This window comes from Anguilla rostrata, chromosome 3 (genome assembly GCF_018555375.3).
Source record: "Anguilla rostrata isolate EN2019 chromosome 3, ASM1855537v3, whole genome shotgun sequence".
Lineage (NCBI taxonomy): Eukaryota > Metazoa > Chordata > Actinopteri > Anguilliformes > Anguillidae > Anguilla > Anguilla rostrata.
The window spans coordinates 69266725-69279224 of NC_057935.1; the positions used below are offsets into that span (position 1 = coordinate 69266725).

Sequence of the window (12500 nt, forward strand, 5' to 3'; positions counted from 1 at the left end):
GAGACCAGGCAGTCAGGTGGTTCGCGGGACCCTGCGAGGCCACCAGCACGCTGGGGGAAGAACGAGAGAGGAACGCGGCCTTTCTATTTATTTATTTATTTATTTATTTATGTTCTTTAACCGACGCGTTTTGCATTTACATTTCCTCGCAAAATTACCGCTGTTTCATAACACGCCTTTCACGCTAACTCGAAAAAGCAGGCATCTCCTTCCTCTATCCGCGTCCCAGAGGACAAGGGAGAGGCCGGCTGGCTCGGTCCCATCGCGAGCCGCCTCCAAGCACCTGTCGCTTGGAAAATATGAAATACGATTCGTCCGTGCTGACAGCCCGACCGGAGCAATAGCGTCGGTTTTGGGGCCCCCCCGGACAGGTTCTGGAAGATTCCTGGGATATTTTCCTTGAGAATGATTCCAGATCTCAAACATTGTATTGTGTTGCTCGGCAACCCTCTACACACCCCTTAAGAACAAAACAAGAGAAAAAAAAAAACTTTGATGTCAGAAGAAACTTCTGTGAGATAATAGATCAAAAAGAAATAAAATACCAACGAGTGGCTCCTTTCAATGCAGTGTATAATCACTGTAAGGAAATCCCTAATGTTGTAAATGTGCTGAAATAACCAGATGGCATCATACACCCATCCATCAAATAGTTGTCTCTGTCAGGCGAAACCGTGCAGTATTTGCTAAGCATTTACCTGAATGGTTTTTGTAAATATCTGTCTGTGTAATCACCAGGAAAGTGATCAGCCAAGCAAATAAGCTGTTACGTTCAAAGAAAATAACCTGAAAAAGGTTATGTATATCCCTGGAAGGACATTGTTTAAATTTTTTCAGCGTTGAGCTTGTTATTACTGCAGTGTGCCGGTCCTGAGACACAAAAGGTGTTCAGCGAAAAATAACAGAAGAATTAATGTTTGTTTGCAACTTAATTCCTCAAGCCAAAACAAATGTATGTGATTTTGGCAGGTTTACGGCCTGGCTGATTTGGCTACAACCAGCAAACAGAACGCTAAGTAGAAGGATTTGATCAGCAAATACTAACACGTGTGTCTCGCCAGTCTTCAGAGGTGGGAAGTCCAGGTATCAGAGAGTATAAGTCCTGCCATGTGTCTCTTCCACCTATTACATTACAGGCATTTAGCAGATGTTCTTATCCAGAGCACATTTTTATTTTTTTTTACATAGTATTTACATTCATTGTAATGAATAGTTCCAGTAATAGTGTCCTACCAGGAAATTGAACCTGTGACCTTTAGGATACAAGACCAGCACCTTACCCATTACACGACACTGCCGCGATGCTTCACCAAGGCTAAGGAATTGTGCTAATTAGCAGATCCCGGTGATCGGAGGAACATACATATTTAGCTTTCTGAACCTGGACTGTCCACCTCTGCCCAGAGCGCGTGAGACTGTCAGTCACACCAGGGATCTGTTTACCGTTCGGTAGCCGGGCGCCAGCATCGCCCGGTCCGTCCGCCCCCGGCCCTCCGTCCTGCGGGTTGCTGGGGCTGTCAATCATGGGCTCCTCCAATCCGGAGCCTTCTTCGCCGCTTTGTCCCACCTCCTCCTCTATGCCCAGGGCTCTCTTCTCCCCCTCCTCCTCCGTTGCTTCTTCTTGCTTTATCGTGTGTGCTGTCAATCAAATTAAACGAATGAAACCTCAGCTACATCAAAGGTGCCAGTGATTGATGACATGTTTCGTAAACCTTCAACCATCAACATGCAGCCTTTAAAGGGGTTTCTTGGCTGTACGTACGTATACGATTAATGCATTTGAAACAATGGGTAAAATTTCTGTGCTTACATTTTGAAGCCATATTAAAGCCTGCATTTCATAGTTCTCAGCATACTTTTTAGTGCTCTTTTTCACCTGGTACTGTCTCTGCTACTGCTAACTGTTAACTGCTGTCCATCACGCCATTGCTGGGCATAAAGGCCAATTTCTTTACGCAATTTTATTTATTAATTAACCTTAATTTATACGGAGCAGGTTGACTGAGCATGCACGCTGTATTGCAGCAACGTCGTGTGAATGCCCCCAAAATGGCGAATGTCGCTGCATTTAAGCTCTCCCAGGGATTACAGCAGAGTTTCCCTGGTTAGCGTGAGCGCTAAAAAAGCCCGGACCGAGCTCAGGGGCGCGTCCCAGCCCAGGGGGCGCCTGTGCCGCCCGCGGGCCATGGCGGGAGATGGCGGGCGATGGCGGGACGGCTGCAGGTGCAGAACGCGCGCGCGGGTTTTCCGCTTGGCCGATGGCGGGAGAAGCAGCTGCGCGTGTGGGCCCGGGCCTGCGGTGAGCAGGAGTTGGAATGGCTTGGGCGTGTCGCCACCGAACTCTCGCAATCTGTCAGAGAGGCTAGACAGCAGGTCCCTGGGGTGGTGGAGGAGGTTTCGGGGGCGTGGGGGGGTCTCGGGTTAAGAGACAGCTCACTCTCAGTCTGCTGGGCCTGCACCACCCTTTGGTTCAACCGCGTGACACACCTCTGCAACAAAAAAGCTTACCAGTTGCATTTGTTTAATGAATTCCTATTGTGAGGCAAACACATTCAGTGCCTACACTCTTTGGTTTGACAGAGTGACACACCTCTGCAGCAAAATGGTTGACGGCTTGGAGGCATGGTTGATTCCGTGGCTTAGTGGAAACACGTCCCACATATGTTTCTGTACATTTAACACAAGTTTTACTCAACATCTGATTAACGGATTCAGGGCAAACACATTCAGTACCTACGCCTGTGGAGGCACAGATGAACTAATTTTAGTTCTTTATGGAATCCTCCATAACAGGTGTAGGAAGTATGAAAAAGGCTCCAGATTGAGTCATTTTGCCCGATAGAGAACCCGTGAACTAGACAGGGTTCCTCTCCGGAGACACACAGGAGCCTTTTGGGACCCTTTCTTCTGACCCCGCGTTCACACAGCGAGCAACTCGGTTGACCAGTTGCCCGAAAGTCCATTCGTTCTCTTACGTAGCTGAGCGACGTCCCAGCAACCCCGGCAACCGGGCAACTGAGCTACCGAAGTTGCCCGAAAAATGTTGCCCACGGTTTTCGCAGGCATCAGCCAATCACAGTTTCGGGCTTCCGGTTTTCTCCAACCGATAAGATACCATTTCGTGAATTATTGTTCCACTCAGTGAGGAAAAATGGAGGAACAGCTTATCATTGTGGTACAATCACACCCGGTGTTATACAACGTGTAAAAAAATAAATAAATAAAATGATGCTTGGACGGCAGTTTCAGCTTGGTTGCTAGGTGGCTACTGAGAGAGATAGAGAACTCGCTAGCTAGGCAGCTAACTAGTGAGAGAGAGATATGGAGAGATCGCTAGCTAGCTAGCTAGTAATAGAGACAGAGAGGTCGCTAGCCAGGTGGCTAACTACTGAGAGAGACAGAGAGACATATGGCTAGTGAGATAGCAGAAACAAGTACTTATCAGTGTCCTGACATAACCAGAGTATATATAGCATGTACGTCTTTGATGATGCCATGATTTCTCTTCAATAACACGTACGTAACTGCACGAGACCACTAAGACGACGCGACAGGAAGCTCCTGCCTCTCCCCTCAGCACAGTAGCCCACACGCCGGGTTTCTCGCCCCGTGCGAACGCAGGGCGAGAGAGAGAGCGCGAGAGCAGAGACGAAGGCCGGCGTGACGGCACGCCGCGTTGCGTGTCGCGCTTCCTCGTCGCGTCGCATTCCCTGCAGAAGTCATCAGGTCTCTTTGATCCACTGCACGCCATGGCGGTTATGGGCATAAATACCTGTGGAGCGACTGGATTTACTGGATCAGTGAGTTCAGTTTTTTTTTTTTGCCTCCACGTCTTCCCCGTAAACGTTACCGAACATCTTGGCCTTCAGTTCACACGGAGGTATGCTGTCATATTTCAGACAATTGCGGTATTATAATTGCATTAAAGCATAAAGCAGCGGTGTACTGAAACCCATCATTTTGAAGCTCATTGTACGGCAATCTGGTTTCTGGTTTCTCTCGATGTGTCAGCAGAAACCAAATGAAGAATTGAGCTACCCATTGAAGAGCTATTCATTAATTCAGTCAGCACATTTAAGCTATTCTCCATTGTTGTTTGTGTTGCTCAGTGTTCCTCAATATGAGTCCAGTAGTGCTCTGTTGGGCAAGGGTGAGATAAAAAATGTGTATTCATTTAGAAAGGGGTAGCAATGCGCTGATACAGTACATCTACTGTACATTGCGGGTGGAAATGAGTATTTATAAAGTACTGTATGTAGGGGGAAGTGTTTCTATGAGCTATTTTGAGCGCAGGTTTAAATACGCGCGTCTTCGAATGACGAGTGTGAGTGTTCACAGGGCGAGTGTCAGGGGCGTAGTCCCTGTCGGCCCATTCTCAGGGATGTTCGGGCGCAATTCAGAAGGAACAGGTCAAGCCAGTGTCGCAAAAAAAAAGACCAGGAGCGTCACACGAAACCGCGTCATGCGCGGGTCCAGCCCGCTTTCCCGAAACTAAACCAGATCGGCCTCCCGCTGAATACCGCAACCCTGACAGGCCCGGAACGCAGAACAAAAAAACCTTAAAAGAGCTCAGGAGTTCAAGAAGTGTGATGAGTGTGATTTCCTGCCAAAGTGATCTACAATGTACCGAGAAAGAAAGGCTTCAAGGCACTCTTTTGTCCAGAAAGAAATATATATATATAAAAAAAACCTTATTATGATGGCTATTTTCGCGAAGAAATATTCAAAAACATGAACATGAAAGAAGAAGGGCTGCATCCTGTTTGTAAGTTTACAGTGAAACCCTCCTGGTGGAAACAGCTGCTACCCTTTGAAGGGAAAAATACCTTCTGCTCTAGAAAAAATCGCAAATTCCTCAAAGTGTTGCCAATTTACGCGGTGTTTGGGTACATTAACTTTAATCTGCCACTTGATCCAAAATCTGATTGACTGCTATACTTAAATCCCTGACTGAAAAGACTGGCAGCGTCAAATACTTCAACAGCTTGTTGCTCCTCATATTTCTGTGGAGAAAGACAGGCGTGCACATAGCTGTAAAATACCATAGGAGGGAGCAATCTTGCGTCAGTGCTAAAATTCTCTCACACTGGCCACAGAGAAGGAAGGAAATCTTGCTTCTCCAAATCTTCAGCCCGATAAAGCGCAAAGATTGGCATGTCCAATGTAGTGAAGGCCTGTATACACTTAGAAAATGTATCATTGGATATAACCAACGACACCATCACGCATAGGCCTACTGCTAATGTTAACAAACTGCTGAGCTCAACATGGAACCTGATGTACAGTGGAGATGGAAACAGAATCCGGTGAACCGTATGCTAAAACACAGAGGGAACCGTATTCAATTTCATTAGGTGCACTGAAAACAACCGACCGTCTCGCTTCTGTATCCTGGCAACATAACAGGAGATCTGTGAAGTATTGCTGCCATTATTATTCTCTGCTGAAGACACACACAGAATGGGACAATTGACAAAGCGAATCCCGAGCACCTCTTTCCTCGCTCAAAGATCAAAGCCGGATCTAGTCAGCAGGGTGCTCATCCAAATCCCCGCTCTCTAGAACCGAACAATACGGGATAACAGCACCAGTAGGGCACAGTATGTTTTTATCTCAGAATATACCCTCGACCAGTGGGGGGGGGTCGCTAAATAGCGATGAACACGAACCCCTAACTGACTGGATGGACCCTCCCGTATCCTGGGTGACGGAATCACCAATTGCACGACGGCCAATGGAGCTACGGGCCACAGTCAACAGTGACATCTGACTGATCCCAGACCGTGGAGGCCATCATCGCCCAAAACCTCCTCTGTTTCTTACATTTGCACTACACACACCTGACTGTCTGAACTGCAGCGGAGCGAATGACGTGTTCCGATAATGGAGCGCTCGTCCTTCGCGTTCACACAAACACATCCCCCAGCGGCCGACACGTACACACCCACACACAGCCACACACACGTGAACACTGCGATTTCTGCAGTCCGCCATTTCGAATGCAGAAGCGTTGTATTTAAAGAGGTAAATCGGACTCAGAACTAAAGTGCTAAGTCGCATGCAGTTTAACATCAGCCTGTTCAAGCGCATTACTGACGTTACACACTTCAAAATGCTTTGACTTGAAAGTTAGAACTTGAAAGTAACTAAAACTTGACATTTTTAGTAAAATATGATATGAAACATTGATTTAAAAAAAAAAATTATAGTAATGTACATTTCCATTTTTATGGGGCCATGTACAACCACTGTACAACCACGTTCTTTTAAAACAACATTTCTGGGAACAATGCACAGCTTGGAAGAAGACTGAGACAGAGCAATATCTTTTGCTACAATACCAGCACAAGCAGCAGACAAAGAGTTCAAAGATACATGAGTACCAGCTCTAACAAAGGTCAAACAACTGGAACGTAAGAGAGGAATGACTTCAGGTTGGCCTTTATCTGTCTGCAAGTGTACTGTCACACAGGTACTTTTACAGTCCTTATTAAAAATATTTATTTTTAAAAAATTATGTAAATTTAGGATGCTACAGCCAGAAATAAATTGAATTGTATCACGTGGAGCATGTGAGGATTTTAAACGTGCAAAAAAAGTAGTACTTACATTTACATTGTAGTACTACATATTTTATATGATTATACCTTTCCTTGCACTTGTCATGTGTACGTGTATTGCATATTTGGATGACAGAAAGTTGACTGTTACCAAACAATTCAGTAAATCAGTACAACCAATGTTACGCCACTGACTGGCAGGACCCGGAATGCTTTAAAACCACTGAAAATAAAGTAGGAGACACTTTCAGGGATGTCAGTGCAAACATCAAGTCATTCCATCACCAGATCAATTAGCGTCACAGCTAGCATGCGTAAGTTTCATCGTTCTGTGCTGAAATAGCATCAGCACTAGTTGTCTGAGAACTGAATATGGGAAGCTGTCTGAGAACCTTGAAAGTGGGATATTTGTTCTGTGCAATATCTATATCAATTTCTGACAGTATAGCGTTAAAGAGAGCAGACCATCCGGTATCAGACAAAAGCACAGCCTTCACAAAAGGTTGTTTATATACTATAGGAAGGTCATAACAGTGTAGAGAAAACATACGACACAGCAGAGGGGCATAGCTCAGGAGGTAAGACCGATTGTCTGGCAGTCGGAGGGTTGCCGGTTTGAAACCCCGCCCTGGGTGTGTCGAAGACACGGTTAGACACCTAACACCTAATGAGAGGCATCAATTGTAAAGTGCTTTGGATAAAAGCGCTATATAAATGCAGTCCATTTACCATTTACCATACAGTGGTTACTTCATCCCGAAGGTGTACTGAAATATGGTTGGCCTGTGTGTGTGTGTGTGTGTGTGCGTGTGTGTGTGCATGTGCATGTGTGTGTGTATGTGTGTGCGTGTGTGTGAATGTGTGTGTGGTGTGGGCTGGCACACTTGAGCAATCGATGGTGACAAAGCACTGGTGTGGTTGTGTAGCTTCGCAGTATCTATTAGAATTCTCCCTTCAGTCTCTCTCCCTCAAACGCAGGACCAGATGAGAAAACAACAGCGAACGACAGCTTCCCCTTTTTCTCAGTGATCATCTCCAAAATGGCAAGCCCCGGACTAATCAGATAACCAGCACTCTCTCTCTCTGTTACCCTTTCTGCTGACACTGGGGGGGAAGGGAGATCTCTGCAAAGCTGGTTGCAGTTGCATCAGATTAAAGATACGGCGCCGGCTCCTTGCGTTTCCAGCTGTGCTAATCGTGAAGCTACTTCCTCCCGATCTGACGCGCTCCGAGCATCTGTGGAAACCTATTTTTAAGATATGGGGAACAGCGCGAGGCGAAACTTGAGTTCTGCTACAGCACACATAACGGCTCAAGAGATTTGATTATGTTCTAGCACGATAACCACGGCGGCGTCTGACATCTCTAACGGAAGGAGAGCACCGACAAGCGGACCCTGATAACGGGCGGGTTTTAATGGAAGGACACACACAGAATGCTCGCTTCCTCAATCTGCGTTTATCAGAAGGGATCCTCATCTAAACGGATCTTTGCTCCAAGCAGGCCCAACCGACGTGCCATGTCGCATGGGTGTTTTCTATCCTTCCTACCCACAACAGCAGTTAATATTTCTTGCTGATTAATAACAAATATACACCCCATCCCCCCAAAAAAATGTTACATTATTAAGTATTTTCGTGTCCGAAATAAAACCTACAGCAGTCTGACACCGTGTCCTTAAAAACTTTTTTTTTAAACGCCTAGTGTTCAGTGAATGGTGCCCAGGCTGCAGATTTGTGTTTTTTTCAGCTGAAGGTTCAAATTTAGAAAGAGTCTGTTTTACTAAGAGAAGAGTAGGAGAGAAAGAAAGAGTCTGTTTTAGTAAGAGAAGAGTGGGAGAGATCGAAAAAGTGTGTTTTACTAAGAGAAGAGTAGGAGAGAAAGAGTCTGTTTTACTAAGAGAAGAGTAGGAGAGAAAGAAAGAGTCTGTTTTACTAAGAGGAGAGTAGGAGAGAAAGAGTCTATTTTACTAAGAGAAGAGGAGGAGAGAAAGAGTCTGCTTTACTAAGAAAAGAGAAGAGTAGGAGAGAAAGGAAGAGTCTGTTTTACTAAGAGGACAGTGGGAGAGAGAGAGAGAGGAGTCACTCACTATTAGGGGAGTGCTGCCCGTTGGGCGTGCTGTTCAAGGACAGGTCCACCAGCATCCTTGCGTGCTCCTTCCTTGGAGAGCAGTCGCCGTTACCTAGGAAACAAAAAACAACAACAGTTGAGAATGCCGCTGCTTCTCCTGGAGTTGGGGGAGGGGGTGGGGCATTTTTGACTGCAGCAGATAAGCCATATTAATAAAACAGGTAATAAAACATAATACCATTTAGCTCCGAAAAAAATCACCCCAAAAAAAAAAAAACCCCAAAACAAAAGAAACCAGCGGATAGGTCAGCCTTCGAGGAAGAGACGGCAGGACGCGGTGTAGAGGCGCACACACACAGTGCGTCGCGTCGCGTCGCGGCTCCCCGCCGCCTGACATGCCGACACAACTGCGCCCGCTCAGAACTCGCCCCTGAAGCACAAACGGCGGCGCTGCCAAGGCGACCGCGCTGCTCTGGGATGCTCCCCTGTCAGCGGCGGGAGAGCGCGTTTCCCCCGGCGACGCCGCCGCTCCACTGTGGCCAGAGGCAATGCGTGAGGGACCCGGGGGGTGGTGCAGTCGGTTCCAAAGGTGGGGTTGGGGGCAGAGATGGCTCACCCCCCTCCCCTCTCTGAGCTGAACCCCCCCTACCCCCCCCCCTCCCTTCCTGACAGCCTGGGGATATAACTGTGCTCCAACAAACCCTGCGCACCCTTCCCGAATATCACTCCCGTTACACCCCCTTCGGAGTCTTCCACACAATAAGCTGCCAGTAATAACACCCCCCACACACACACACACACACACACTCCTGCCATGGCGACGCACTGTATCGTATCTCAGGGGACCTCAGAGGGGGCCGCTGCTGAACAATGGCAGGCATTCAGCATCTCCGTCAGGAGGAGATTACTGTAAACAGACCACGGCCTGGGACTCAGAGGCCTCCACGAGACATCACACAGAGCTGATCAGCGACCCCAACTGTCGGTTAAACTCCCGATCACTGCATGGTTAAAGCAATCTGTCCAATTTATTCTTATTTATTCGGCGATCATAGTTTAAAAGTCGAGAGTTAAACAGAACAAAAAAAAAAAAAACTGCACTGACTCTAAGTCAGTGTTCTAGAACTCCGTTGTGTTCAGTCGCCAGCAGCGATTGTGACATCAGCATTAGAACGTTCCGTCGTTCAGGACAGTCTAATCACATGTTTGTGATCTCACACCTTAAAAGGGTTACGGTAGGAAAATGCAGGTGATACACGGTCGGCTCTGTGGACGCAGAGGGGATCACATGGCGGCAGGAGAGGCGGACGGACTGGACTGGCAGCGGACGCCGGGAGACGGCACGCTTCCGCTCGGGTTACACCGCGGTTCGGAGGAAATCTCAGGTGACCGGCCGTCCCCGCCTGGATTACGGTCACCGCAGATTTTTCCGTGACGGCCTGGGGTCTGCGGTCAAACTTCCCCCCTCAGGGCCGGGGGCGTGGGGGGCCACGGCACTCGGGCTGGTTGCTCTATTACCATACCGCGTTGTCACGCATTGCCCACAGCAACTCACCGAGAATTACGCAAATGAAGAATGCAGTTTATTTTCAGAAAGATAGTCACAATTTTCCCCGTTTGTTTTTAACTCACCAGCTGAGTATGACACTTACAGTACAGGAATACATCATCACTTATGGAGGTGTACGTACACTACGTCATGTAGCACTGCATTTTTTTAACTTGAAACACATTTTAACTTGCCTTTTTCATAAAGTCAAAATCACATGATGATACTATTTTTGTAACTGGTGACTTATGCTGACATTCTGTTCATCACAGGCATTTATCACAGGCCTTCTGTTCGTCATTTCTTACATATTCATTCTGGTAGTACTGTATATTTTCCCCCACTCTCAAATCAAAACAAAATACTTTCAAACCTGACCAAAAGCATCTTTCAGTCATCTTCTTTTCCAAGCAGCTCAAACGCTTTTCTTGCATTGTTAAAATTACTCACGTTTTGCACTTCGACATAAGCAGGTGTCAGCGTACAGTATTTCCCATCTGAAAATTGCGTGTGCGATCTACTGGAAAGTTAACAACACTTCACCCATCATTATAGTATTTTTTTTACTCGACATTCTTAGATGGAAGAAAAAAAAAAAAAAAAAACACAAGAAAATAACTGCACGGAAGGTTAGCGTATCATTATGTGTGCAAGCTGCACGTACAAAGCTAGCTCTGGCATGCTAGGGAAACTCAAAGGTCGAATCTACTGAACGGCCACTGTAAGCTCCACTAGCTCACGTTCTGTCACTGCTAGGTGTGCGAGCAAGTTCTTTGTTCTGTTCCATTAGCCCAGTTTGTTTGTGGAAAAGGCATGCAACGGAAACTCCGCCCTGTCACGCAAAATCCACCGCATGTCCGATTCGACCGTTCAATTACGATGAGCTTCCACCTCCCCACATGCAGGCATTAGTGAGGAGCCTGATTCGAGAATGCTCTGAAACGTGTACGGCTTTAGTGTCCGCCTGCGTATGTGTGTTCTTAATTGACCTTGGTACAGGGGGGTCATGCAGAAGTGGTATATGCAGATAACAGAGATCCTCTTATAAAGAGAGAGAGAGAGAGAGAGAGAGAGAGACAGAGAGAGGGAGAGAGACTAAGTAAGAGAAGGTGAGAGAGTGAGAGAGAGAGTGAGAGAACAAGTAAGAGAAGGTGAGAGAGAGAGAGCAAAACGTGTGCACACACACACACACAGTACTCTAAGGGCTCTCTGATCTTTTGCACATCTGACAGACCTCCACTCAAACCTCCTTCCTGAAGAAGACACAGCCAGCTCTACTGAAACAGGACCAGCAGAAATTCATCCAAGATTACAAGACAGGCATTCACGGCTTCATTTATGCTGAACAAATGCAGCCTCCTTGAAATATAAACACAGGCATGATTGTGTCCAAATACGTGAGACATATGGTGACAAGTAATCACAATTTATCTCTTACTAGTTATTTGCTTGGCAGATTCCTGTATCCATGGTGACTGGAATTGTTCCATTTTTACATGTTCAGCTCTTCACCACTGTAAGCTTTCACTGGTCAAATAGCCCAGTGAGCCCACTCAAGATATGAACCTGCAACCTGATGAATGTTCTAGTTCCCTAAATCTCATACAGCAGTTCTGCGGCAAACATGTACATTTTGTTAAAAATCTTTAAAAACACGAGAAATGATCGGATGAAAAAGGTCCATTCCTTATCATTATATTCCTTACCCTTTTCATTCTCTCAATAAACCGTATCCAACAGGGCTGAAGTGTAGCACAGTAAGGTACGGAACTGGGCTTGTAACCGATAGGTCACAGGTTCGACGCCTGAGTAGGACACTGCCGTTGTACCCTTCGGCCAGGTACTTACCCTGCATTGCTTCAGTATATATTCTGCTGTATAAATGGATGCAATGTGAAATGCTATGTAAAAGCTGTGTAAGTCGCTCTGCGTTGTTGTGTAAGAGCGTCTGCTAAATGCCTGCAATGTAATGTAATGTAATGTAACGTAAAGTTCACAGATTTGTTTGGATTGGTGCAGTTGGAGGGCAGATGCAGCCAGTCTAGCCTGTAGCCTGCGTGTGTGCCGGAGGGGTGGGGCCAGCAGGCAGGAAGCAGGAGGACACAATGGCGCAGAATAAAGTCTCGGGGCTGCGTGGGGCTTATCCTGCGCAGAGCACCGGGCCCTGGCATGCAGGGAACGCGCTCCGCGGGCGAGCCGGGATCTGGTTTTTCCAGTATGACCGCGCCGATCCAGACTATCCCTCCACAATGAGCTTCCCCCTGGCACCCTGTCAATCGCTCCCGCCTAAAAGCACGTCCTTAGGAACAGGAGTGTGTGTG

The 12500-nt window shown here is 46.9% G+C and overlaps 1 protein-coding gene across 6 annotated transcripts in view; it reads right to left on the bottom strand.

The window, feature by feature from the left end:
• The window catches only part of LOC135251773 (zinc finger protein Helios-like), a 43492-nt gene that overhangs the window by 15398 nt on the left and 15594 nt on the right, over nt 1–12500 (bottom strand). For all 6 annotated transcript variants that reach the window (XM_064329538.1, XM_064329536.1, XM_064329535.1 and 3 more), the window contains 2 exons: nt 8650–8742; nt 1444–1638 (listed from right to left, as the gene is read on the bottom strand). In XM_064329538.1, coding sequence (XP_064185608.1) covers nt 1444–1638; nt 8650–8742 — 288 coding nt within the window. The remainder of the gene's footprint in view (nt 1–1443; nt 1639–8649; nt 8743–12500) is intronic.